The sequence below is a fragment of the Bemisia tabaci genome, chromosome 1 (assembly GCF_918797505.1).
Source record: "Bemisia tabaci chromosome 1, PGI_BMITA_v3".
Lineage (NCBI taxonomy): Eukaryota > Metazoa > Arthropoda > Insecta > Hemiptera > Aleyrodidae > Bemisia > Bemisia tabaci.
In genome coordinates, this window is record NC_092793.1 from 33,552,883 (window position 1) to 33,578,875 (window position 25,993).

General features: G+C 42.8%; 1 protein-coding gene across 1 annotated transcript in view; it reads left to right on the plus strand.

The window, feature by feature from the left end:
* Positions 1 to 25,993, plus strand: part of LOC109037181 (uncharacterized) — a 69,347-nt gene that overhangs the window by 18,957 nt on the left and 24,397 nt on the right. Inside the window, exons 2-3 of the mRNA XM_019051722.2 lie at positions 11,005 to 11,149; positions 15,615 to 15,757. Of these exons, the coding sequence (XP_018907267.2) occupies positions 11,005 to 11,149; positions 15,615 to 15,757 (288 nt within the window). The remainder of the gene's footprint in view (positions 1 to 11,004; positions 11,150 to 15,614; positions 15,758 to 25,993) is intronic.

Sequence of the window (25,993 nt, forward strand, 5' to 3'; positions counted from 1 at the left end):
TTCCCTCACAAATCGCATTTTTTCCCCGGAAAATCCTCGGCATTTTTAACTGAAAATTTCACCGATTATTCTTTAGATCTCGCGCGTAAATCAGAAACATTTTGGGGAAAAATACGTGCTTTTTTGCAAAGAATGAATTGTATCGTTTGAGTCAATTTTGCAATCCTGGAATGAGTTCCATTCCTTCGTCCGTGAAGCGACGGTAGGTGCAAGCAGGTTCCCTGTCCAGATGGGTGTTTTTTGTATAGGCCAGAAATAGTAGTTCCTAATTTTTTTGAAAAAAAGTCTATTTCATGGAGACCGATTTTAGCAGAAAGGAGATAACTCCGACTAACTTTCGAAATAAAATGTGACCGGATCCGTAAGAAGGGACCCAAGGTGCTAAAAAAGGCATGCGGCCAAACGTTTCACGCGATCGGGTATATCTCTTCCACAATTACTTCCTAAAAATTGCCTCAATTTCCCAGATTTTTCATAGTGATTGTCTTTATTTTTCTCTCTCTTCACTTTTGAAAATGTTCTCACGTTTCCCATGATCCACATTTTATTTCCTCCAGAGGGAAATTTTTCCTCAACAGACTAAAAGCCCGAAAAGTCGGAAAGATATATAAATCGTCGAAATATCACCGAAGATTCATATGCTGATTGCTGCGCCGTCTCTCGTTTCTGATTAGAATTTCCTCTCTCTTCCAATGAAATCTCAAGGTTCAATTTCTTGGCCCAATTTGACTTAAATCTCTCCACTGAAAATTTATCCTCCGTAGGTCAAGATCTTTTTTACTTTGTATTTGTAAAACACAATGCCTCTGGAATTTTCAAATCTTCCGACTCCACAACGAAATGCAAAAAGGAGCGGCACATGCCCCCTCGAATAACAGCTAATTTTTCGAAGTTAAAAAAATAGACCCATTTCCTACTCGGATATCATTTTAGGCATAGAAGACGTCTAAGCCTACTTAAAACGGAGCTTGAACCGGCTTAAAAAAAATCAAAACCGGGAGCTTTTTCTTCGGTATCCCAAGAGGGGGTGTCCCTCGTCTCGACGACGACAGGGCAACTCGGCGATATTGAGGTGGGAATGCGGTGTTAAGTGAGGCGTCGTAATTAAACGGGGACTCTCGTCTATTTCGGGTCGGTTTCTCAATCTACTTTTTGCGCTCCTTGCGACTAGCCTTGCCCGATGCGATCATTATCGCCCCTCGGCATACTAAACTAAAAGCCACGCTCCCACAGGCGGCGCGCGGCGCCAGATCAGCCGCCCGACCGGGTGTCATGATTTTCAACGTGCTTCCTGCCGCAGACGTGGCTGACGAAAACCGCCCCTCAGCAATAACGAGTTGAGTACTCAACCTTAATAGTCCGGCTATGAACTTCATAGAAGTTTCAGTCATGAAAGAAATTGAATTTTAAGGGAGCTCACATAGAAGCCAAATGGATAAACATTCTATCCTTAAACCTTGGTCCACCCAAAAATATCATTCAACCAAGTAGAAATTCTTAGTTTTATAGACAAAAAATGAGTGGAAAAAGCTAGAGAATATGTTGAGAATAAAATTTGAGGCACAAGTAACAGGAAAAAAAGGGATGAAAAGAAAGAAAACAAATATACCTACCCTGGTAGTTGGGGTCGTCCACGACTTAGGCCAATTCGTCACTCATTTTTCCCGACTTATGGATCCTCCCTTCCCCTCACTCACGTGTCGCTCATCTCCCAGCCCACCACCCACTTCTATAGATAATTGATGTAAATTCCACCGATGGTCAAGGTCGGATTACAATTTTAGACGTTAAAGGTGTGCATGATGACGAGAAAATTCAAAATGGAGGTTTTGAGGTATCAAAATTTTAGTTTGCACATAATATCACGTTAGGCGTCAATTATTAAGTATTGTTGATCGTACACAGAAATAAAGTATCACAATTCCAACTATACTCCTAACTGATTTTGGCGCCAGATATTAGAGTAGTTGCACAGGCCAGAGGTATGGTTAAGTCAGCTGAAAATGTGGTTGGATCAACCATACCTCTGGCTAGTGCAACTGCTCTTATATCTGGCTCCCAAATCAGTCAGAAGTATAGCTGGGAATATGATTCCTTTTTTTTTTTTTTTTTCAGTGTAGAATCCAATTTTTTTCACCAGAATTGTTTTTAGCACAAGCAGGTTGGAAATCATGGCAATCGGCCGCGCACTTGGTGTGGAACCGTGGCTGTGGGTAGCCGCACGCGCGACGAACGTAGGACTCTTTTTATGCGCTGCGGACTGCGGGCGACTTTCCGCGCTACGCGCCGCTTTCATAGTTTCTTATGTTTCACTTAATTCTTTTTCTGACGGCAAGGTGTTGCCACTGGCGCCACCGCCGCGCCATTACCATATACGTCCTGGAATCGTCGCCTCGCAGGAATCGCATTTCAGTCCATTCCATTCCGCCCACTCCCAACTGGACAGCGGTGGTTTCATACAGTGGCCTCGTCATCCTTGCGATATGAGACGAATCCATTTTTGCTGTTTCAATTTCTTCAATTAATGTATCTACACTACCTTGCCTCCCACCAGCCTCTCTATTAGCTCCCAAGGTGTCCACTAGTCCGGCAGGTCCGGAAACAGTGCTGATTTTTGAAGGTCGGTCCGGAAGTACTGGAAAAGTGCGGAAATTCCGGAAGAAGGACCGTGATTTTTCCCTATATATCGTATGTTTTTTTTAACAAAGCCTGGATAGTATGCAGTTCCCCGAACGTTGATTCTTAGAGTAGTATTTGTTTGCAAGATCGCCATTGTGCAGTCAGACAATCCTCAAGCCACCAATCAAATTTTGAGTCTACCTCCTTTTTATCGCAGTTCGAGCGAGAATTTAAAATATTCGAAAGTTTTCGAATTTCGCCAAATGGAGGTACTGAAAAAGTACTGCTTTTTTGTTGAGGTGGTACTGAATTTCTCGGGAATGCACCGAAAAAGCACTGTGATAGCACTGATTTTTGGCCAGCCTGTCTCAGTGGACATACCCTGATTGCACCGGTCGCCCCTGGGGTGCGAGCCCTCCTCCCCCTCCCCACCAATGGGATCACTCAGTTTTGTTTATCATTGTCCAAAGCTCCGTCTATCAGTAGTTTATCAACTCGCTGGGCGGAAAATGTCTCGCCACGAATCGGGGTAGGTTAGCCTCAAAACCATCAAACTGGAGGGTGACTGCGATCATGGCGCTCCGGGGACACGAAGCGTGGAAAAAAAGTGCTTGGGATCTGGTCTCCCCGGTCATTATGATCATTAAGTGGATCTTTGCTTCCTCCCCCCTCCCTCCGCTCAGCTGCCTCCTGTTGGGGGGAGGGAGGGGGTACCGCTCTGTAATTCCCTAGCTGCCTCTACATCCGCCGTCAGGTGAATCGGTGTATGTTACAACCTTAGGAGTCCATTTTCTGATGAGTCCTCAGCTCGTTAAGATTGCGTATACTCTAGGGCTCAACAGACAATGGACTTCCAAGGATTCTACATCCACCGATTCAGGTAAGAACAAACCCGATGGGAGCGAGTGGAAGGCGAAGTCGTAATGATAATGATGGTCTGGCACTCGGTGTTTTCTTTCCTTTTCAGTGCCGCCGCGCGCCGCTATTCCAATTTACCTAAGCCACTATTTCCAATCCATTTTTGCCTTTAATCACCTTTAATAACCCCAATGTGTCAGGCCAATTTCATCTCTCCACAGGAACAAAGGCGCGTTATAGTTTCAAATTATTTATTGGATCAGTTCATCGAGGTTTCGCATGTTTTCTCATTTTTCTCGCGTCTGCGGCTCACGAGACTTGTCCCTGGATTCGCGCCTGATATCCCAGCAATTATTATGTGCACTAAACAATGAGTCCCCCCCCCCTTATTCTATCCTTCGACGTTACCCTCAGTGACGTAATTCCTCAGGATTTCTGAGCCTTGTGGAAAAGGGAGTGTCGAGGAGTTGGAAGATGTTTGGAATTACCTACGATCGATTTTTGTACATTTTGATGTACAAAAAATTCCAGTTCACAAATGAACTGGCACCAATAAGAGAGTGAGGAGAGTGAAAGGGAGTCAAATTGAACTACTCGACAAGTCAATTATATATGAGTCAATTATTTTGACTTTAGTGGTTTCAAGGGAAGCCTTGAAAATTCCGGAAAAAAAGAAGGAAAGAAAGAAGAAATAAAGGGAAATTCAAGGTATTTTCCTGGAGAAAAGACCCCTCAGAGCGTGAGGTTTGTATTTTTAAAAATAGGTACCTAGTCAATGATTTTCTGAAATAGTTGGGGGAGGAATGTCAGCGAATGTCGTCCTGGTAAAGTCTGAATTTTTATGCGTGATGAGATCAGTCGCAAACCAATGGTCTTCAATTGGAGCTTTATTTAGTGACAATGCAGTTACGAAAGCAGTTAGGAGCATACATTTATGCATTTTTCGTGGAAAACAGGAACTTCTCCAGTGCACTTTTTTTCCATTTGAAAACGCGGCCCTCCAAAATAATGAAGGCGTCATCTGGGGCGAGGCAATGAGATGGACTCTTCATAAGGCAACTTCGGTATATTTTGATAGATTTAGGAGTATTTTTCGAAATCGACTCCGTCCCCTTCGAAAATTTTGCGTCCTCTCCAGAACTTTGGTCGCCTACCTCAAAAACTTGAAAAAAGTCTGCGATTTTGCATGAGTCTTACATTTTTTGTGTCTCATATGAGGATAACTCCCAAACAATGACGAAGTTGGCCGTACAGACAGTGCCGCGAAACGAACGCTATCGATGAAGGATAGAAACCTTGGGTTTTGAGATTCGAAAGCAATCATTATAGTCGTGAAATTTCCCCCTCCAATCAGAGTTTAGCGACGTTCTAAATTGGTGAATGGAGGGCGGGGGTTGTGATGCAATCCAAGAACGAGCGCCGTAAATTTCAACCCGTTGTGAGTTTGTGACGCGCAACGCCGCTCGATTCACGATCAGCCCATACACACTCCCGGCTCCGTTGGTTGTCAAATCCCGAAGCTATGCTCATGCCGACCCTTTAGCCGAGCTGTAGCTTTTCGTTCCCGTCACCAGAGCCCTGGCGCGATTTTGATTCCATCAATTTAGCAGTCTTGACCGGAAACGAAAATCTACGACTCATAAAATGTTTCATGATTTCTAATTTATAAATTTTAGGAGGCGATAGCCACCTCAATCTCGAGAAAAATCTCCCTAAAAGTTGAAGAAGAAGAAAAAAATGAAAGATTTATCCTACAAAACAAATCTTCGTTTCTCTCACGAAAGGACGTAACAGCATTTCAATGTTGTCAGATTTCCCCGCGAAAATTGTCCTCAGCCGGTAGAATTTTGGGAGTTTCTAATTGAAAATTTGTGGGTCTCTTGTCTCTGCGGTGCCTCCTCGCGTGGAAAGTGGGAGGTAACATTTTGGCAACAGAGTGACGGAAAGGAGCGAAGTTCCCGACTGTCGTGGTCCCCAGGCACTACGGGTGGAGGAGGAGGGTGGGAGGGGGGGAGGAGGTGGAGGAGGAGGTGGTTGGATCCCTGTCGCTGCGGCGCGGCGCGCGGCGGCCCGCGATGACTCAACTTTTAATTATGGCAGCGTCGCGTTCCCCATTCTCGAGAGGCCTGCACCATGACGTCAGTGGCGCGGCATGCTTTGCGATGGCTCGATTCACCTACCATTTAAACCTTTGCAAAAGGATCAATTACCAAGATCGACCTTATTATCGATTCTTTATCATGGCTTTAAATAGGTAGGGAAATATCGATAGCCCATAATTACCGCTCCTCTGACGTAAGGGTATCTCGATTTCCACGCGAGCCCTGTTCTCCCTATAACTCTATGCTTTCGAGGGCTCATGAGAAAATAGAGATTTGTGAAGATACGCCGGCGACGATATTAGTTGTCTCGTCATGAATCACACGGTCAATTCCACTCGAGAATAAATATCGGGCCTGGCCTCCAGCCTTCAGTCTGGGGGCTCTCTAGACGCCATGAATGACGTCAGGCCTTCCTGACGAACCTCTTTATAGTAGAGGGGACCGTATTGGGGGGGGGAGGGGTAGCAAAAAGCCTCCATGGTAACCAATGCCTTTTTTTGCCGGCGATTTTCTCCCGTACTGAAGGTAATTTTTTCTCGTGCTCTCTCTCTCTCTCTCTCTCTCTCTCTCTCTCTCTCGTCTAATAAGGGCGAAAGGAGAGGGCATCGTTAAGGGCCTTTTTGGGTCCACCCTGAAATTCCTCAACTCCGCGATTTTTTTTTGGCAAATAGATTGGAAATGACCAAACCATTATGCATTCCGTAAAATGTAGACCTTCAATGACCAGAAAATCGCGGAGTCGAGGAATTTCAGGATGGGCCCAAAAAAGGCCCTTAACGATGTCCCTCCTTTAGCAAGTTTTCTGGTCCAGTCTGGTAATGACCAGTGGCGAGGCGTGAATGATCGATTTTCGATATTTCCCTGTTTGAAGCTGTACTAAAGAATCCAATATCAAGGCGTTAGTTGCGAACACCCTGTTTCTCGATCCTTTGCCATTGGCGTGAATGGTAGATCGATCGATCTATCACGAAGCACGCCATGGCACTGGTATTATCGACGACATCGTCTCCTGAAGTTTCGCAGGGTGTCTACAAGTCCGGAATTAGTACTGATTTTTTAAGGGCGGTCCGGAAGTACTGAAATAGTACATAAATTCCGCAAATAGGTCCGGAATTTTCGAAAAATTTTGTCATTTTTGGCGCAATTTTAAGTTTTTGAAATTTTTCGAATTTCGTCAAATGGAGGTATTGAGAAAGTACGGAATTTTTCTGTCAGAGGAGGTACTGAATTTCTTGAGAATGTACTGAAAAAGTACTGTAAAAGAACTTATTTTTGACCAGCCTGTTTTAGTCGACACGTGTTTCTACATCATTTCCAAGTTGCCCCATTGGCCCTCTCCACTGTGCGGCGCGGCGTGCCGGATAACGTCGCACGGTGTGGCGATATGGGTAAATGGTCGGACATGGGCGATTCCGGAATTGTGAATGTTTAGGACCGGAAATGTGTTCTACGAGTACTATATTATATGGATTAGATGATAGTTTTTAAATTTTTATCCCCCATATTGATGGTAGAGGCCTCTAAAGTTCGCTAAGTCGGCAATCTAAAATTTCCTCTAAAAACGCACCAATGTTTGTGCATTCTTTAGCCTAATTTAAAATTTAATGAGACCTTTTCCAATGATATAGTCTTACTCTATGCAAGCTGCTGATCATTTTCCACTACTAAAATGTAGCCGTAAATAGGTTTGAAGACGATTTATGCCGTCTGAAAGTCCTCGCGCCGAAAATGCTGAAAATAAAACTTTACATTAACTTTCGTTGCAAGTGCCAAGGAGTGCCACGCTGGGACTTGTTGGGTCAGACCCACAGGACCCCTGAGCAGCCTCCTGAACAATTTTTAGCTGCTAATATCTGCTACTCCGACGGCAGCATGATATTATCTGATATGAAGTCGGTTGCGCGAAATCGGTTTTAATCACTCCGCGCAACCAATTGTTGATATTTCTCTAAGATCCATCCCGCAGATAAGTGGTCAAAGGCTAAAATAGGCTAATTACGTGTAAAAAAAGTTACTGGAAGCAGCAGTAGTAGTGTAATTTATTTTTTTTTACATATTGGATATTTCAGAAATTTAAATTGTTTCTGCTATTTATCATACTAATAATGAATGGTAAAGAGGTTAGAACTGTCATCATAACTTGAAATAATATGGCTTCTACTCGCGCTGGTTGGTATCTTCATGTTATAATAATTATGAACACGGCAATTATAGAAATTTCGAATATCATGTAGAATATCTTTAAATTTCACCTGTAGAAAGTCAATAATAATAGAACTAATATTGTAAATATAGACTTATTACAAATTTTAGTCCGATTACTTTTAGCAAAAATTAAAAAAAAAAAAAAAAAATTCATATTGATTAATTAAGCTGGATGTAGCTAATTAGCTGGATGCGGTAGTGGATGAAGTAGTCGAGAGGTAACGTATTGTTTGGTCATGAAGGGCAAATAGAAATGTTGTTTAAAATCTTGTTTCTTCTATTTTATTTAATTTTTTTTTGTTCCTATATTAACAGCAGTATTAACATATTCAAATATGAATACGTACAATGCTGCTTATAAAGCAGGTGGAAAGAGAGAAGGACGGCTGCATATATTTTAAGAAGTGTCGAACGTTTAAATTATAGAAATGCATTCATTTGCGAGATGGAAATCAATGTTTTTAGTACTTTTCAGGAACAACTAATGTAAATAGCAATTTTTCTCGGATTTTCATCACTCAAATGGTAAAAGTAAAGGCAGATTTGAAATTTACAACAGAAATTACCCTACGACCATGCTCCTTGATTCAAAATGATGCGTTTTAAAGCCAGTTTCGAGGTGGTTCAGGAAAGCAATGTTTTTAGTATTCTTTAGGAATAACTTGTGTAAATAGCAATTTTTCTCGGATTTTCATTACTCAAATGGTAAAAGTAAAGGCAGATTTGAAATCTACGACAAAAATTGCCCTTGGATAGATCTCCATAATTCAAAATGATGCGTTTTAAAGTCACAGTTTCCAGGTGGAAATCAATGTTTTTAGTATTTTTCAGGAACAACTTATGTAAATAGCAATTTTTCTCGGATTTTCATCTCTCTAATGGTAAAAATAAAGGCAGATTTGAAATCTACGACAAAAATTGCCTTAGGAAAGTTCTCCTTAATTCAAAATGATGCGTCTTAGGGCCACAGTTGACAACAAAACGCAAGTGGTCGAGTGCATGTCCGGGCAAATCGGCCTTTCGCCACACCGTGCGTCGTTGGACTCCAGCATCGCCGGCCGTATTTCAATTCTTTTCGTCAACGACCGACCGATTATCACCGTAAAAAAGCTCGCGACCGCGTCACCGCCGCTCCGCTGACCCAATCCCACGCTCGGGCAGGCGATTGGAATAGGCCGAGGTGCCCGAGGTCGGTTGAAGAGGAGAGAGGGGGGTGGGGGCGCTCCCTTGCGAAAGCTCGCGCGTGCGACGCGACGCAGGGCGCCCGTTACATTTAACGCGCTGCGTGCGTTGCCGTTGCGCCGAGCACGCCCCGACGCCCCGCGAGAAAAACGCCTTGGAGCCGCTCCAAATACCCCAGCGCCCAGTGCGACCGTTGCCCAATTGAAAATACCGGATTTTTATTCTTTTTTTTCTTTCCGTGCTCTCCAGGCCGAAATTCTCTCGCCCTTGAAGTTGTTTAACCTAAAGAAATACTTGCAGAATATTTTGTTTTCCGTCTATTGCAATGGAGCTTTTGCATGTGTCAGGAATTTGCGATTTAGGTACTGATTCCCATATCAGAGTGTCTGCAAGTCCGGAACAGTGGCGTGGCATGAATGATCGATTTTCGATATATTCCCATTTGAATCCGCGCGTGGTAAAGAATCGATCATTAAGGTGTTCGCTGCCAACACCCTGTTTATAGATCCTTATACATAGGTTTAAATGGTATAACAATCGACAAATCGCAATTCACGCCACGCCACTGGTCCGGAATTTCCGGAAAGCTCGGAAACAGTACTGACTTTTTAAGGGCGGTCCAGAAGTACTGGAAAGTGCGGAAATTCCGTTAGGAAGTCCGGAATTTTTCATTTTTGTCGCAATTCGAGATAGAAATTCAAATTTTTGAAATTAGAATTTCGTCAAATGGAGGCACTGAAAAAGTACGGATTTTTTCCGTTGAGGGGGTACTGAATTTCTCGGGGATGTACTGAAAAAGTTCTGTAAAAATACTGATTTTTGGCCAGCCTGTTTTATTAGACACCCTGCATGTAAAATTTCGCACGATGGTACCACCAGTTGTCTCTGAGATCCATTCCAAATCTCTCAAAGATGAGGTCGTAATGAAGGGGTCATCCCACGCGCCACCACAATAGTTGGACGGTATGTAGCCCGTGAGCACGGCCTCCACGGCCGGATTTTTTTTTTTTTTTCAGTGTGTGCATGTATCTACGTACAGCGGCGGTTTCCTTTGGAGGCAGGGTAGAATTGAATATTTTATAATGGTTTTAAATGGAGGACAGTGTAACTAGCTAACGAAGATAGGCACTGGTTGTGACGTTTGGCAACGGGAACCGCTTGGAATCTCCCGGCTTCAAATAGCAGCACGGCGCGCGGCGTGGCGTGGCGCGGCTACACATGAGTGCGAGTCGCATACATGCATCGAAGCGCGTGTAACACCGCTGCCATTAAAAACCTATGCCTCTGCCCAGAAAAGCTTTTGGAACGTTGACTGTCCGGAGAAAATTAAGCGCCGGGTGCAAAAAGGACATTTTTTGATTACAGTGTCTCGAAATCTCAGCGAATGTCTCGTCCATACATAAAATTGAAGCAAATTTATTTAATTTTTATAACTTTCACTGAATATTCTTTATGAATTTACAGTGCTGAAAATATGAAATTTCAGAAAATTGACCCTATTGTTGTCTCTCTAAAGTAAGAAATTATCACCGAAGATTCTGAAACACCACAACCAAAAAATACCCTTTTTGTACCCAACGCCTCAAATATGAGTACATTCGAGCTTGCTCGTAAAGAAGTCCCCTCATACAGGACAACCGCTTTTCACGGAAATTGGCACACTTATACACTGGAAAAAAAAAAACCACATTGGATCTATAGAGTCCAGACTCTTAAAAACATCGACAAGAAAAAATACTCTTGATTCAATCAGATTTAAGCTTAAATCAAGAACCAAGCCTCTTAATTTGAGCGGATTTCCTTTTGATTTAAGCTTAGATCTGATTGATTGAAGAGTATTTTTTCTTCTCGATGTTTTCAAGAGTCTGGACTCTAGATCCAATGTGTTTTTTCTTCCAGTGTAAAAAACCTGCTATCAACAAAGACGATTCTTTCATCGTGATAGAGTGTTGAATAGCTATGAGTATCTCATTGAATTTGCTTTTCACGTATTTTTACGACTTATCTAATTTGAGGTGTTTGTTTTGTTTGATTGCAGAGGATATACGGTGTTTTTGTGATCTGCCATCCTGTATAACAGGCGGTTATATGTGCAAATCCGCGGGGCTCGGCTGCTTCACGGAAAGTGATCAATCTTTCAATCGTGAAAAAGCGCGCCGAGGTTGCCTGGACACTCTGCCGAAGTAAGTAAATTCCTCCAGTTTTCAGAAAAAGAACCAAAGGAAGAATTGTATCGTATAATCAAGGCTTAAGCTGACCAATTTTCTCAGTTATCTTTTTTTCTCTTTCATAGGTAGTTGTATGAAGTTTTGCCATTGTCTCAAAACGTTAACATTATGATCTTTAATCAAAAACACACATTCATTAAATTGTTCCATTCCAACCCCCTTCATTTTTTTTGTCAGGTTTTAGTTTCATTTTATTCGACTTTATCAAGAACTGCCGGTTCACACCTATAATTAATTCATTGCTTCCTCTTTTTTTTAAATTTTTGTATTCGATCGTTCATGGGGGATAAAGGCCTTTCTCTTCAAAAACGCAGAATTGGAGTATCGATAACCAAGCGTGAAAGAGTGTTAATTCAAAACGGAAATCAGACAAAAAAACTCCCCGAAAACGTCCAACCAAATTTGGCAGTTAAAAGTTTCTATTTCTGAAAACGAGCAAAGCAGGATATTGGCAGATTGTAAACTGTATCATAATTTTTTAGTCTCCAGTCGGCACAAAAATTAATCAATCCTTAGATGCCCAAGCAGGGTCCAATTGACCCGAGGCTTCCTAGAAACACGTGCCCCACAGATTGTTTGGGACCGGTACGTTTGAGCTTTAGATAAAGGTTACCCAAAAATTGTAAAGAAGAATAAGACGTCGAATTGAAAAAAAGGGGAACACAGCCGATGGTAGGAGAGACGTATTCGGGCCTCGTTTTCCCATTTTTCCTCCGAATCTGAGCGACAATTCATCACTAATATAGTAGAGCGGAGCATTGAGAGTTTACGCCTCGCGCTAGCGCGCCTTCAATTTTGCAGATGCAGCACGGACATTCATCAAGCACGAATAGTTGTATCTCCGCGCCGTCATCAACGCGTGTCCTTACCCGCGCTCTATTTCAACATTAATCTTGTTCTAGTTTGTCTTATTTACGGTGGTGCTCATAGAGCTACGTAGATAGCTCAGCTGAAAATAAGAGAGCCGTAAGCGGGTCTTTTTTTCAACTTTTCTCCCGAATCTGTGTGACACCTCAATGGCAGCGCAGCATTGAGTGGAGTATTGAGAGTTCATGCCTCGCGCCAGCGCGCCTTCAATTTTGCAGATGCAGCACGGACATTCATCAAGCACGAATAGTTGTATCCTTGCGCCGTCATCAACGCGTGTCTTTTCCCTCCCTCTATTTACACATATTGCTTGTTTTCGTTCGTCTTATTTCGTCGCTTTCCGGAGCAATTTACGTAACTGAATCTCAAGGTTGCAAAATTTACTTTAACAATTCAATTTATATCCAGAATTTCTCCGATATTTGTGTGAGATTCAAAGATAACTCAGTGAAAATTTCAGTCAAAAATTCCCAATATTCTCTGGGTAAAACTACGAGACGCGAGGGGAAATTTTGCAGCAATGGAATGCAGTTAGGTTCTTTTGTGAGAGCAACGACTGTTTGTGGTGGTGCTCCAAGGGCTACGTAAGAAACATAGCTCAGCGACGTAATCAGGACCCAATTTTTACTTCTTCCCAAATCTGAGTGATGAGCACAGAGACCAGCGGGCTCATTGTTGTACCTAATTGATAGACTAAGCCACAGGCAAAAAAAGCCATATGGAGGCAAAGAGGCATAATACACTAGCTAACGACAGCCCACGAGAGACCCTGTACTCAGTCAATCATTTATCTCCGTAGTCAATAAGAACTACCCATTTCAACTAATAGGATCGCTTCGTACTCCCTGTATTCTCTATCGCTTTATCTATCAATGGACCACTGGACAAGGTACGAATTTAAGCATTCTGATACATGTTTCCTAGCCAGAATTTCACGCAAAGCACGATTCGCACAACGAAAATTACTTGAACCAACTCCAAACGAAGATAGTAACGTTTTTATTTCACATTGGTTACGAGGAATTTGAACTGCCCGCTCACAAGAAACTCAAAGCTCTACGTGAGTCAAAGTGCGCACTACAACGGTTTCAGCAAGCTTCTCAGTCGAGCAATGTTCATGTCCCACCGTGTGTTGTTCGAACTATAAGCAATTTGCTATAGCCGAGCCAAAGCGTCAAGATCGAGGTTGCAAGATTTGTATATCGTAGAGACTGTCATGATACCGTTTAGCGCGCGATGTGAATCACGTAGAGCATTGAGTTTTCATGAGCGGGTGATTTGAATTCACGCATCAAGAATCATTTAACATCTTCGTAAGGAGTTGATTTCGGTAATTTTCGTTATGTGCATCGTATTCTACGTGAAATTTTGGTCAAGAAACATGTATCAGAATGCTGAAATTCGTACCTTGTCTAGTGGTCCATTTCAGCAATCAGCCCACAGATGAACCGAGGGTCTCCGGAATCGAGATGGACACCTCGATGCCTTGGTGTTGTGGATTTTCCGTTTGTGACGGGGGGTCCTGCCGAACGGACGCGGTGCCAGTCATAAGCGAAAAGGATGAATAATAATGGGCGGCTGATTCGCGTCGGCCTCGGCGGCGCCCAGGTCCAATAAGCACGCGCCCGCTCGCCCGCGCCCGGAATGATGCCCAGGAATTCCCGACGTCGCGACGTCGCGGTGGTTTTTAGTGTCGCGTGTCGGCGCGGCCGCAGCGTCGCGTCGTAGTGATGATTGATCCGTGTTCGATCCAAGCGCCGAGCGGGTTAACTGTCGACGCCACGCTTCCCCACATGGCCGGTAGAATTTCTACATCGGGCAGGGTTGCAAGGGTCAGGGAGATCCTGGAAAACCTGAAAAAATTAGAGAATTAGAATAAAAAACCCTGGAAAGTCAGGCAGGGTGTCTACAAGTCCGGAAAGTCCGGAAATAGTACCAATTTTTTGAGGGGGGTCCGGAAGTACTGCAAAAGTGCGGGAATTCCACAAAAGGTCCGGAATCTTTTTCATTATTTTGTCATTATTGTCTCAATTTGAGCGAGAAATTCAAATATTTGAAATTTGTCGAACTGCGTCAAATGGAGGTACTGAAAAAGTACCGAATTTTTCTATTGAGGATGAGGAAGTACTGAATTTTTTGGGAATTAACTGAAAAATTACTGTAAAAGCACTGATTTTTGGCCCGCCTGTTTTAGTAGACACCCTGTCAGGAAAAAAGTCAGGAAAATCCTCAAGGCTGCTGCTCAATATTTAAAAACTCCATTGCGCGCTAATTTTTGCGACTATTATGCCGTAAAGCGATTGCCAAGAGTGCTGAATCCGCGAGCACGATTTTACCAACCATCCACAATTCCACAATTGATTAGTCTTTTCCGAATGTTTTTCTAATTTTTTTTATTCAGGCATAGAATATTTAAGCCACATTTCCAGGCAGCGTGATGTATCTTCGTATGCGGGTCATTCGCGAGTTTGACCTTCATACGTACAATGGCGGTGCCTCAAAGTTCGCATCGCTGTTTTTTAATTAATCTTTTTCATTTTCCTTTGTAAGAAGTTGGGGTAAAGTTTGGGAATTCAGCAGCAGTGGTCAGACAGTTTTTCTAGAAAGTCAGGGAGTTTTGAAATCTGATTAAACTTGCAATCCTGCGCATAAAACTTTTGGCTATTGCCGAATTTCCTTTGATAAAACAAAGGTTTTCTGGGAAAATTTTGAATATTTTTCATCCAATTTTTTAATGAAGTTTGGAAAAGTCAGTGAAGTTCGACCTTGGCTTTTTTTTCTTTTTTTTTACTCGGAACGACACCATCAATAATCGTATCGCGTCACAGAGTGCCTGGCTACTACGATCCTGGATTTTCTACTTCTAAACCGCACTTGAAAAAATTGAGAAGACGGGAACACGTAGTTGGAGATAATATTTCTTCTTCTTCTTCTTCTTTTCTTCTTCTTCTTCTTCTTCTTCTTCTTCTTCTTCCTCCTCCTCCTCCTCCTCCTCAAATGTACAATCCTCGCAAGCTTGCCAATAAAAGTACTGTCACATCACAAAAGTCATTTCTCTCTACACTCAATCAGATTAAGTAGCCATTAAGGTTCAGTAGACTTTGATTTCCTGGCAGAAGATGAAATGGACTACATTTTGCAATTTGGACCTATAGATTCTAGCCCGGTTTAAAAACAACGTATGTGCCATTAGTTTCTCTATGCACATAAGTGTTTTTTCAGATGAGCCAGAATTTATAGTTCCAAATTGCAAAATGCAGTCCAAACGGTATTCGGCAAACACAGATTACATCTAAACTCACTTATGAGTTGAAATCATACATGTTTCCTCCGTAATTTATATATTTGCAATAAAGAATCCGTGCTGTGCTACTTCCGCCCTCCCCTCACCCTGTCGAGCGGTCAACTACCGCAGTATATATGTAGAGGGCTCCTTCAATCCAGTGGATCTGCAATTTGTGCTACATTGAGGGTAGAACATGTATAGCTTTCGACTTTCAGTGCACCTGATTCTTTGTAAATTCTGATTCGTGTTTTTTATTTCTCATTTCAGTAAACAGCAAGCGTGTCAAAATGTGCCTCGCGACAATGAGCCGCAACTCAAGACTTTAGTATTGTGTTGTGCGTCGGATTTGTGTAACCACCCCGATACACCAAACAAATCAAACGAATCGTCACCCTCTACCTCTATATCAGGTAAATTTTAATCATCTCTATTCCTCTTAAATTAAGAGTAGGGGAAAGTTGAATGAAAGTTTCTCTGATGTTAATCGCCAGGTTTCCTATTTCGCTCGCATTTGGACGGGCTATTTGCAGAGAGACGTTGCGCCAAATCTTCCAAAATTGAGTTTTCGACGGCATACAATTTTTTTTAGTGTGACCACATCACCCTGCCAAGCGATTCCACCGAAATTGCTTTTAAAATGTATTTTTTTAACATTTGAACGTATGCTTTAGTGGAAAAAGGGAATGAGTATCGAGCCACCTCTCCAAGTGCCGATTACTCCCCCTTGTAATCTAGGTTCTTGAGGAGATTACTTCTTAATGTTCGTAACCACAAGTTAAGGTTCGAACTATGATTTTTAATGTCATCGGACACGCATGCGACTTTATTATCATAATACTGGTGCAAATGGCAGCACTGGACGATTTGGGGAAGAAGGGCGATAGGCTCCATCCACATTTGAAATTTGTTTAATTCCTTGCCGAATATCTCTGACCCTCCGTATGTGACCATGGACGTGGTCTTATTACAGACGATATGTAGAGCATTGGTTGGAAATATCGAAGAAATCAAGTTTTTTCATGTCTTTTTGAAACTAAACTAGCGGTTGAGCCCTTCTTCGAATAAGCCAGTCAGTTTCCTTCTTTATCATTTCTCTCTAAATGATGAAAATGTATCACTGAAAGTAGATTGGTAGAAGATGTCGGCTAGCGGCACGAAAGCCAAGCGTAGGAACGACGACGGCTGAAAATTTTACCCTGCGCCTCCGAGAAAGTTAGCGGGGCGTCCGAGCCTCGCCGGCCATCTGAAAAATGTATATTTACATTCTCTCCCCGCCGCTCGCCCCCAAGCCCCCCTCCTCCTGCTCATCGTATCCCCTTCCCTCCTTTAATCTCAATTAAGTACCGATTCCTCTTCTTCCAGTACACCCGTGGCGAATACGTAGCATACATCCGTTTCGAATCTTCAAATTGTTTCGGTTCGTATAAACTTAATTGAATCCGAAGTATTTCATGCGCGTTGACAGCCGCCACAGTCTCCCCGGCAGTGGGGAGGGGGCTTTGCACGACGGTATTGCAAAGTGCACGGAACCGGTTTCGAGCCAAGCGCCGCGCTGTGCCAAAGAACAACGCCGTAAGAACATTCGAACTTTGCCAGATTTCCCCGTTGAAACGTCTACTTTTCTGCAAATTTGCGAGTTTCTTCCTTGAAATTTGATTTTATTGCTAATCAAATTCTGTAATGAGTTGAGGAGCCGTTCATAAAATACGTATCGCTCAAGGGCCGAAGGGAAGAGGAGGGATCAAGCAGAGCGTTATTCGCCACTTTGTTTCTCCGAGTTAAAGGATAGAGGCCAACGTCACAAAAGCGTTACGAGGTGGGAGGGCGTCGCAAAATTCGAAATTTAGCGTTACGTTTTTTACGAACGGCCCATAAACTCACAGAAATGGGTAACACTCATAAGTCTCCCGGCTAATTCCAATGCAGGGTCCTCCGTGGTCTGGAAAATTAGGAAAGTCAGGGAATTTACGGCGTCTGGGAAAAGTCAGGGATTATCGCGACGAGTACCACGTAGACTAAGCAACTTCAGCCGGTGCCAATCGAGAGAGCACATGCAAAAATCTTTCGAGTGCCTCTTTACCTCAGTTCGAATTGCTAGAACTGGAGATGTTGTGCGTAAGTCGTCAAAAATCACAGGGAAAAAAAAGGAAAAAAAGGAAAAAAAAAAAAAAAAAAAAACTTGTATCTAGCGATTTTGATCGGAGGCCATGAAGTTCGGAAATATTGGACTTGAGGAGAAAAAAGAAACCAGGAAATTGGAAAATGAAGAAATCGTGGAATGATATCTAAATAAACTTGGCATCGCACGAATATTCTATACGGCATCTACCTTTACCACGGCATAGTGAGCACTTGAGGTTCTTTTTCTCTCGTCGTCGCTCCGGTCTCGTTTCAAAATTAATCAAATAAAACCGAGGGGGGAAAATAACGTCCTGATTTTTATGTACAGTAGGGGCTTTTTTTACATAGTTATGCAGGCAGGTATGTGCCTGTTATTATAAATACAGATTTTCCGGAGAAGTGAATGCGAGCTAATCGATTAGCCCGCTGGAATGGAGCGAGCGCTTCGACCCGACCGGTCCGAAAATCCCGTTTGTTTTTTAGCGATAATTCGAATCGGGCCGCGCCCGCACACAGGTCCATTTCGGCTTGTTATCGTCTTACCGTCGCAAATTAAAAGTCCTTTCCCGGAAGTCAAATTCACTCTCTAAAAGCAGAAATTGGACACTTCCACATTTTGGCGTAACTGAGTTGTGCATGGATTCGCATCCCTTGGTGTTAGATTAACCTTGGTTGCAAAAAGAGCCGAGTCCGATGATTGCACACTGAAAAAAAATTCTCAGCGTTTTTACCAAGGTCCGTTGTTACCTTTACCATCTCACTTTTTTTACCAATTATTGGTAATTTTACCAAGACAGACTGGTAAGCTTACCTAAAAACCGGTATTTTTACTGTTTTTTTTTTCAGGTAAGAATGCCACTTTTATTGGTAATCAATTCTCGGTAAAATTACCAATTCCATAAATGGTAATTTTACCAAGAAAAAACTGGGATCAAATAGAACCCTGGATTCTTGGTAATTTTACCCTTTTCTTAGTAAATACACCGAGATTTTTGTTTCAGTGCAAAAGAAAGGAAAACAGCGACAAATGGCGAGATAATAGGAAACCAATCAAGAGTTTAATGCAGCACATACGCGTATCAGAACATTTTTTGGAATGATATCCACAACTTGCCCCTTTAAAGTAGGGTCGCACGGAATGCATGAATTAATACAATTCCGGTAGCTGAAAATGCAACCTAATCAAAGAAAGAAAATGTTTAATATGGAAATAATTAATTGGAAGCATATTGTAATACTATGAATTATTACCGTACAAGTTCTAAGAAAAGCTTTTTAATCCTATTTTTATCTTTTATGAGAAATCCCACTGGAAAAAAAGTCTCTTTGATCTTGAGTCCAGACTTTAAAAAAATTCGACGAGAAAAAATACTCTGATTCAATCGGATTTTTGCCGAATCAAGAGCCAAGCCTCTTAATTTAAGCGGATCTCCTTTCGATTCAAGTAAACTTCCGATTGAATCAAGAGCATTATTTTTTTTGAAGAGTGGGATTCTGGATCCAAGAGACATTTTTTCCAGGGTCCCAAATAATCCTTTACAATCGTCCTGAGATGAAGAAAAACATACATGTCCAATGTCCATCAAATCAAAATGGCGGCCAATGCCGTATAAAACTAAGTATCACAAAATCGTGGCAAGAATATGCGTGGTATCAGATAAATTCTCTTTAAACTCTTGTTGTTGTTGTTTTTTTTTTTTTTTTCCTCCCCCCCCCAGTATTATTCATTCGCACTCTACACTTTAATCGGTTTTTATCTCTCCATGTAAGATGTGCTTGTGTTGACGTGTCCATTTTCTGCATTTAAGGATTCCATTAGTCCCGCGGTCCGGATCGCGAAGCCTGCGGACGAAGGCGCGGGCGCCGGCGCACAGTGGATCGAGTCAAGTAGAGAGGTCGGACATGAAATTTTTAACTAAAACTACGAATATTGATGGTTATCTCGTGCCATTTCCAAGTTCAATGGGTGCTTCTGGAAGGAAATTTTACGATGAAACCAATGAAACCACTGTCAGAACCTCAACGTTTTGTATACACGGAGTTATAAGCGTTTAACGTTTCCAAATTTCGTCCGACCTTTCCTATTGACTCGACCCACCGTGCGGCGCGGCTGACGAGTCGTCGGAGCGCGGTCGCAAGTCGGACGACCGCGTCCGTGGCCGACGCGACGCCGGCCTAATTTGGAGCCGCAATGGAATTAATCTCAATTAGCCGGCTTCTGCCGCTCATCGGCCATCGGAATCCTCTCGCACCCTCGTTTCTGTCCGCGGAAACCCGCAGAAATGAGAATAAAATCCGCCGAATTACCCATTTTCTCGAGGCACGACGAGAACCGGACAACGTTAAGCAAACCAGTCGCACCTATAATCAGAAAACTCTGGAAAAACAAAGTCAAAATGAATTATTTAGATTTCTTGAGGGATTACAGCGAAATTTTGTTGAAAAGATCTTACTTGCAGTATAATTTACGACCTCGGTATTGGATTAAGAATAACTTACATTGAAGAATTTATAAGAATTGGTCCGTTCGCCCAGCTAGCTCTTACATGATCTGATTTCAGATCGGCGTAAGCCGAATCAGTTTACAACTTTGATTACATGAACCTACTCTACAGTGCGGAAGGATCCAGACAAGTAACTTTTTAAATAAATATTACAATTAAGTAATCAAAACTAAATTCCCTAATTTAGGGTATTAAATTTAAAGCTATTCAATTCTACTACGTTGAAAAATTTAACGAGAAAATAACCCAAAACGCTAAGTAATTACCATTAGAAGTGGTCCTCAGTAAACCATAGAGCATTCCTGACTGAATAGCATTGAGAATCTCAAAGCTCCCTACGTGTTTTCATATTAAATTCAATTAATGCAGTGAGGGCCCATGGTCTACGATTAGCTGCGACATGCCACATTTTGTATTGAAATTGGGGAGCTGTGCTGCTGTGCAATGACCTGCGTTTATTTGCGCAAAAACACACACTAGCACACAAAACACATGTTATATGGAGCGCCAAATCGCAGAATGAGTCACGGTAGAGGTCCTGCCGGAATCTATTTATACTCTGAAAGATGTTCGCCCTGCGTAGCCATGTCAGAGGACCAATACAACAAGCCTCGTACTAGCAGCACCGAACCTTAAAACTCCGTTCGATCGAATTTGACGCGGTTTCAGTGTTTCTGACAATGAGCTCGTCGATCTAAAAGGTGACAAGTTTTTGAAGTCGGTTAGGAGAAACCTGAAAAAGTCGGTCAATTCAGCTCAACCTTGAAAAGTCAAGATATTAAGTTAAAAAACTTTGAGATTTTTTTTGCCTTGTCGAATGTTTAGAACGGGTCGGATCGCCCTGACCCATTTGCTCCAACTCAGCAGAACTTAGTCATGGCATGAAATGAAGGAAACCCTTGAAAGATTGATCTTTTATTTCATGAAGTTTTACAAGGCTGCATAATTCATGAAAAAAATAAACGTGCATTTCAGGAGCCAGGTGTACAACCCCCGTCAACATAATTCAACACAAAAAACCTTTTTTTCATTTAGTCGTGGATTTTAGCCGAATCGGAAAATTTTTAAGTATCGCTCGTATCATCCAGTGTCCTCTCAAAAGTCAGGGAATTTTCTCCCAATTCATCAGAGAAACCCTGCCAAAATTAGAATGCTAAGTTTCTGAAACTTTAAGCCTCAGCTTTCGAGCAGGATTTCTTGATACCATTCCTAGAATTGGTTTCTCTCGAAAGATTCGGATCCCTACACTGGAAAAAAAACCACATTGGATCTAGAGTCCAGACTCTTAAAAACATCGACAAGAAAAAGTACTATTGATTCAATCAGAATCTAGCTTAAATCAAGAACTAAGCCTCTTAATTTAAGCGGATTTCGTTTTGATTCAAGCAAAAATCCGATTGGATCAACAGAATTTTTCTTGTCAATATTTCCAAGAGTCTGGACTCCAGATCCAATGTGTTTTTTTTTTCCAGTGTGTGCTGAATCGAAGTTTTGATTTGGCACCAGGGTCCAACCGGCAGTGGCGAAGCATGAATCATCAGAGGTCGACAATAAATTTCCCATTTAAAACTGTGGTGAAGAAATGATCATTAAGGTGTACCCTGACAATCGATATATTTTCCATAGGTTTAAATATCGATTCATCGCCATGTACGCACGCCATAACCGGGCATGTCAGTAATATGATGAGCCTGAAAATACATGCATCCAGGCTTCCTCCAGGGTCACTATGAGGGAGACTCGTCAAGTTCCGATATCGGTCCGTGCTAGTGTCGACAGCAACTTGGAGACTACAGGAGGGCCGTCTGAACTTCTTGCCTAATCCATTGTATTGGGCGTCTTGTTTGAAGACGCCACTGCAGTCCACTTCTTGAGTGGTCCACGCTCACACAATGGCCCGCTTTGGCCGCTGTTGGCTGTTTCCGACCACGAAATATTCTCAACGTGTGCCACGGCACTTGCCATGACCCCGAATGAAATTTTGGCCGGGCTGTCGGCTCGCACCGCCAACTCGAAAACCTGACGGGGAACCTCGTCGGAGGCCCGCGCAGTCCGGCAAGTTGCACGGCGTCGGGTCCGATTTTGAATTCAAGTACTCCCTCGACCGCTTCACCTCTTCCTGTCACTGTCGGTGACGCCCTCCCACCCATGACGAAACTTTTGTTTTAATTTTAATTGGAGTGTCTCAAAACAGAAGCCAAATATGGATTGTCATGGCTTTCATCATTTAGGGGCCTTTCTACCCACTTTGATTTCATCGCATCGAATGTAAAAGATCCACGAAAATCCAGGACAAATTTTCAGAACAGCGATTCTGTCATCGATTCGGATAAAAAAAATCATTTTTTTCCCAAGGATTCCAAGGGAAGCTCTCTCCATTCTGTTGTGCTATAGAAGAACGCCGCACGAACATTCGAGAGTTGCCAAGTTTCCTTCCATTAAATGTTATTTTTGAAGAGAGTTTCTCGAAGAGAGTTGAAGATTCTCCCTCGAAATTTTCAGGAACTTTAGGTGTATTTGCGAAGAAAATTGTATAAATAATTGGAGGGAAAATATCATTACATTTATCAAGAAATTTGTGTTTTATCAAAGGAAATTTAGTAACGTCTGAAGGTTCATACGACGTTTTTCCTTGGCACGGCAGTATTGTTCAAAAACATTGAAGATACATCGGCTTGTTTGCCAGGCGGGTTGCCCAAAGATTGCTCAACAGCTATCATGAAGTTAATTTCAAGGGTTGAGTGGTGAAGCCCCAAAAATTGAAGGTCTCACCCAGCAAGCTGATCATTAAAATTGACAGACAAAGCGAGAGACTCAGGAGACTGTGGGAAAATGGAGCGATCCTATCGGTGGAAACTGTATCTCTAGATTTTTCAAAGTTTCAGGGATTAAGTCCGAGAGGAATCTATTGAACAGACCTATGAATGCGTCAATTCCTCAAAAATTCGTCGCCACTCCTGGAGGAAAATCAGGAACCTATTGCCCTAATCAGACTGCTACATGATCCGCCCGGCGGCAGTTCGGCCGAAATTTTAACAATTAATTTAAGCTAAATATCCCCGCCCCGCCGTCCCGAAAAATTGGGTCGGCTACCCGCAAGGCAGTAGGTATTCTTTCCGAACATCCCAGACCGGGACGCGAGACTCGTTCAAAGGCACCTTGTTCCAGACGTGGAATTTTGCTCCTGAAACCCAGACACAGGACGCAGGCTCACGGCTTACGACCTCCGAATAATCCCGCGTTTAAAATTAACCTCGATCACACGACAAAAACAATGGGTCGTGGAATCCCTCCACCCATCAGAGCGGAGGAACCGAGGAATGAATGAAGCGCCTCGTGAATGGGGCATCGAAAATAATAAGGATGAAAGGAAGGAGGCAGACAAAAGAGCGCGTCTCTCCGATAATTAGCCGGTGAATTTCTAATTAATAATCGTGAGAGTAAAAAAATTGGATCACACATCCTACGAGGGGGCTTTTCATGCGGACCCAGGTTTCCGGTTCATTTCTGATTCCATTCCCCGTCGATCGTGTACCTAGTCGCATTGTTTACGTCGGTTCCTTTGTTCCGACGGACCAACTCTTTCCCCCCGTGCCGTCGTACCCCTAATCATCAGCACAACCCACCCCCACTGTAACGTTAGGCTTCTTGGTGGTATGTACGTGCTCTGTAGGTTGATGATGTAAATTGATAGATAAAGAAGACAAGGGGGAAATGGATCAATCCTATTGGTGGAAGCGGGGTGGTTGCAATGGACGAAGGAGGTGAGTAATAGACTAACTAACAGCAACCCACGAGGCGCCCTATCCCCGAGGGGGTCTGAGTAGTCCCATCATTCACCCTTAGTCTATTATATGCAACCACCTATTTCAACCCGTCGCTCAATTTCCCCTTTGTTTTCTTTGTCTATCGCTTTAACCATGAATCAGCTCGCGCTGGCTGGAAATCTAACCTAACTTAGTAAATTCCGTTAGTGTGGATTCTAAAGTGTATGATTTTGATGTTTGTAGTCCATGTCCAAATTTTTCCAAGATCAGAATCTCTCAAAAATTGACCTTCAGTTTTCAAGTAATCTTTTCTTAGCTTCAGATGGTTTAAAACTTATTTTGTTGGGCTTTGTGCTTGCACCACTTCATAGGCGTGGCCATACATTTCAAACCGGGGGCGGGGGTGGGTTAGCCTGGGGTTAGTTCTCCGAAAATTCTCGAAATTTTAAAGCATCTAATTTGCAATTTGAGTCAGTTTAATAACTACCAAATAACAGCGTCTTTCCATCTGCTTTCCTCAGTTCATTCCTTCTTTTTTCTTCCCCTTTTCTTCCTCAGTTTCATTTTTTTGCGAGAGGTCGTACCCCTCGCACGCCCCCCTGGATTCCCCAATGCACCCCTTCAGAGGCATCTGTAAGTTAGTTTGAAAGAATTTGCGAAAATCGTTTAGTGAACTCTTCCTTACCTCTGAAGAGATACCAAACCCAACCTGCAGATAAATAAGCTTTAGACCATCTTAGTGTGCTATCCTTGGGCCCAGGGTACTTTCGGGAAGCACGTTCGTAAGTACCCGAGAATTGACTCATTAGCCGGTCGTAAGCCCTCAAGAATCGAACAAAAGGACCACAAACAGAAGAGAGACTGTGCCGGTCGCGGGAAACCAATAAAACCTTTCCGCCGACCAGTGTTTACCTTACCAAGCCTCTCTTGTACACTGCCGTGCTAAGGAAGAACGCCGTATGAACATTTGAGAGTTGCCAAATTCACTTCGGTAAAATGTTTATTTTTGAGGAAAGCTATGAATGTTTTTTCTTGGAATTTGCAGGAACTTTATGTGAAATCGCGAACAAAATGATCTGAATCATCGGAAGGAAAATATTCTTAAGTTCACCAGGGAATTCGTCTTTTATCAAAGGAAACTTGGCAACGCCTTAAGGTTCATACGACGTTGTCCCTTAGCACGGGAGTACAGTGCGCTGCAGAGGGTCCGAAGGAGGAGGGAGCGAACTCTCCTATATGCTAAGTGTCTAATTAAAGACGTTTCTAGGACGTTAATGGATTCCTCTAAGAATGACAAAAAAAGACGAAACGGGAGAGGAAAGGGCGGAGGGTAAGGCAACGGAGAGATTTGTATCAACTGACATAGTTAGATCCTCGTTCGTTTAAAATGTGCATAAATAACCGGTAAAGCAGTAGAATGTCGGAGCTTGAGCGCCGAAAGCGCCTAGAATGTCCGCGGTAAGACCGGTCGCCGCACGAGGGAACGCTACGTCACGTACGGATAACGTCACGCACCGACTCCGAAAGAAGTCCAATCTGCTGATTCCTTAGCACGGTTAATTTAATTGTTATTCCCGGAACCCCCCCCCCCCCCCCCGTCTAGAAATTACGAATGATGAGAACAATTAATGTGAGAGCTTTGAGCGGCCGCACTACACTGGTCAATTTTTCGTGTTCAGGGTCCCCAGGGGTAGCGAGATCCTTAAAGTCGGATGTATTTTTCCGAGCCTCCATATCGGTTCAGCGAACTTGCAATTTCGAAGGGGGGCTCTGACCCTTATTCGTTAAGGTCAGTATTTTGAATACGTATTAGCCGATTTTGAATTTCTTGGTGTCAATTTAAGTTGAAATTTTGCGTAATTTCTGATTTTGACTGAATAATTTCAAAATTTGACGTGAACCCCATACATATTTGAGTAAACCCCCTTCTCTACCTCTCGGGGGGGGGGGGGGGCAGAAGGGGCTCCGTGACCATGAAACTCAGAGTTTTGGGGTTCGATTCCCTATTCTACTCGTCTCTGTGGTCCTGGACTTACAATTGGTTCGACCCAAAATAAGCATAAAAAGCCTGGTACGGTACTGCCTTCCTAAGGAAGAACGCCGTATGAACATTCGAGAGTTGCCAAATTTACTTCGATAAAATGATTATTTTTAAGGAAAGATATGAATATTTTTCCTTTGAATTTTCAGAATCTTCAGGTGACATTGCGAACAATATTATCTGAAAAATTGGAAGGAAAATATCCATAAGTTC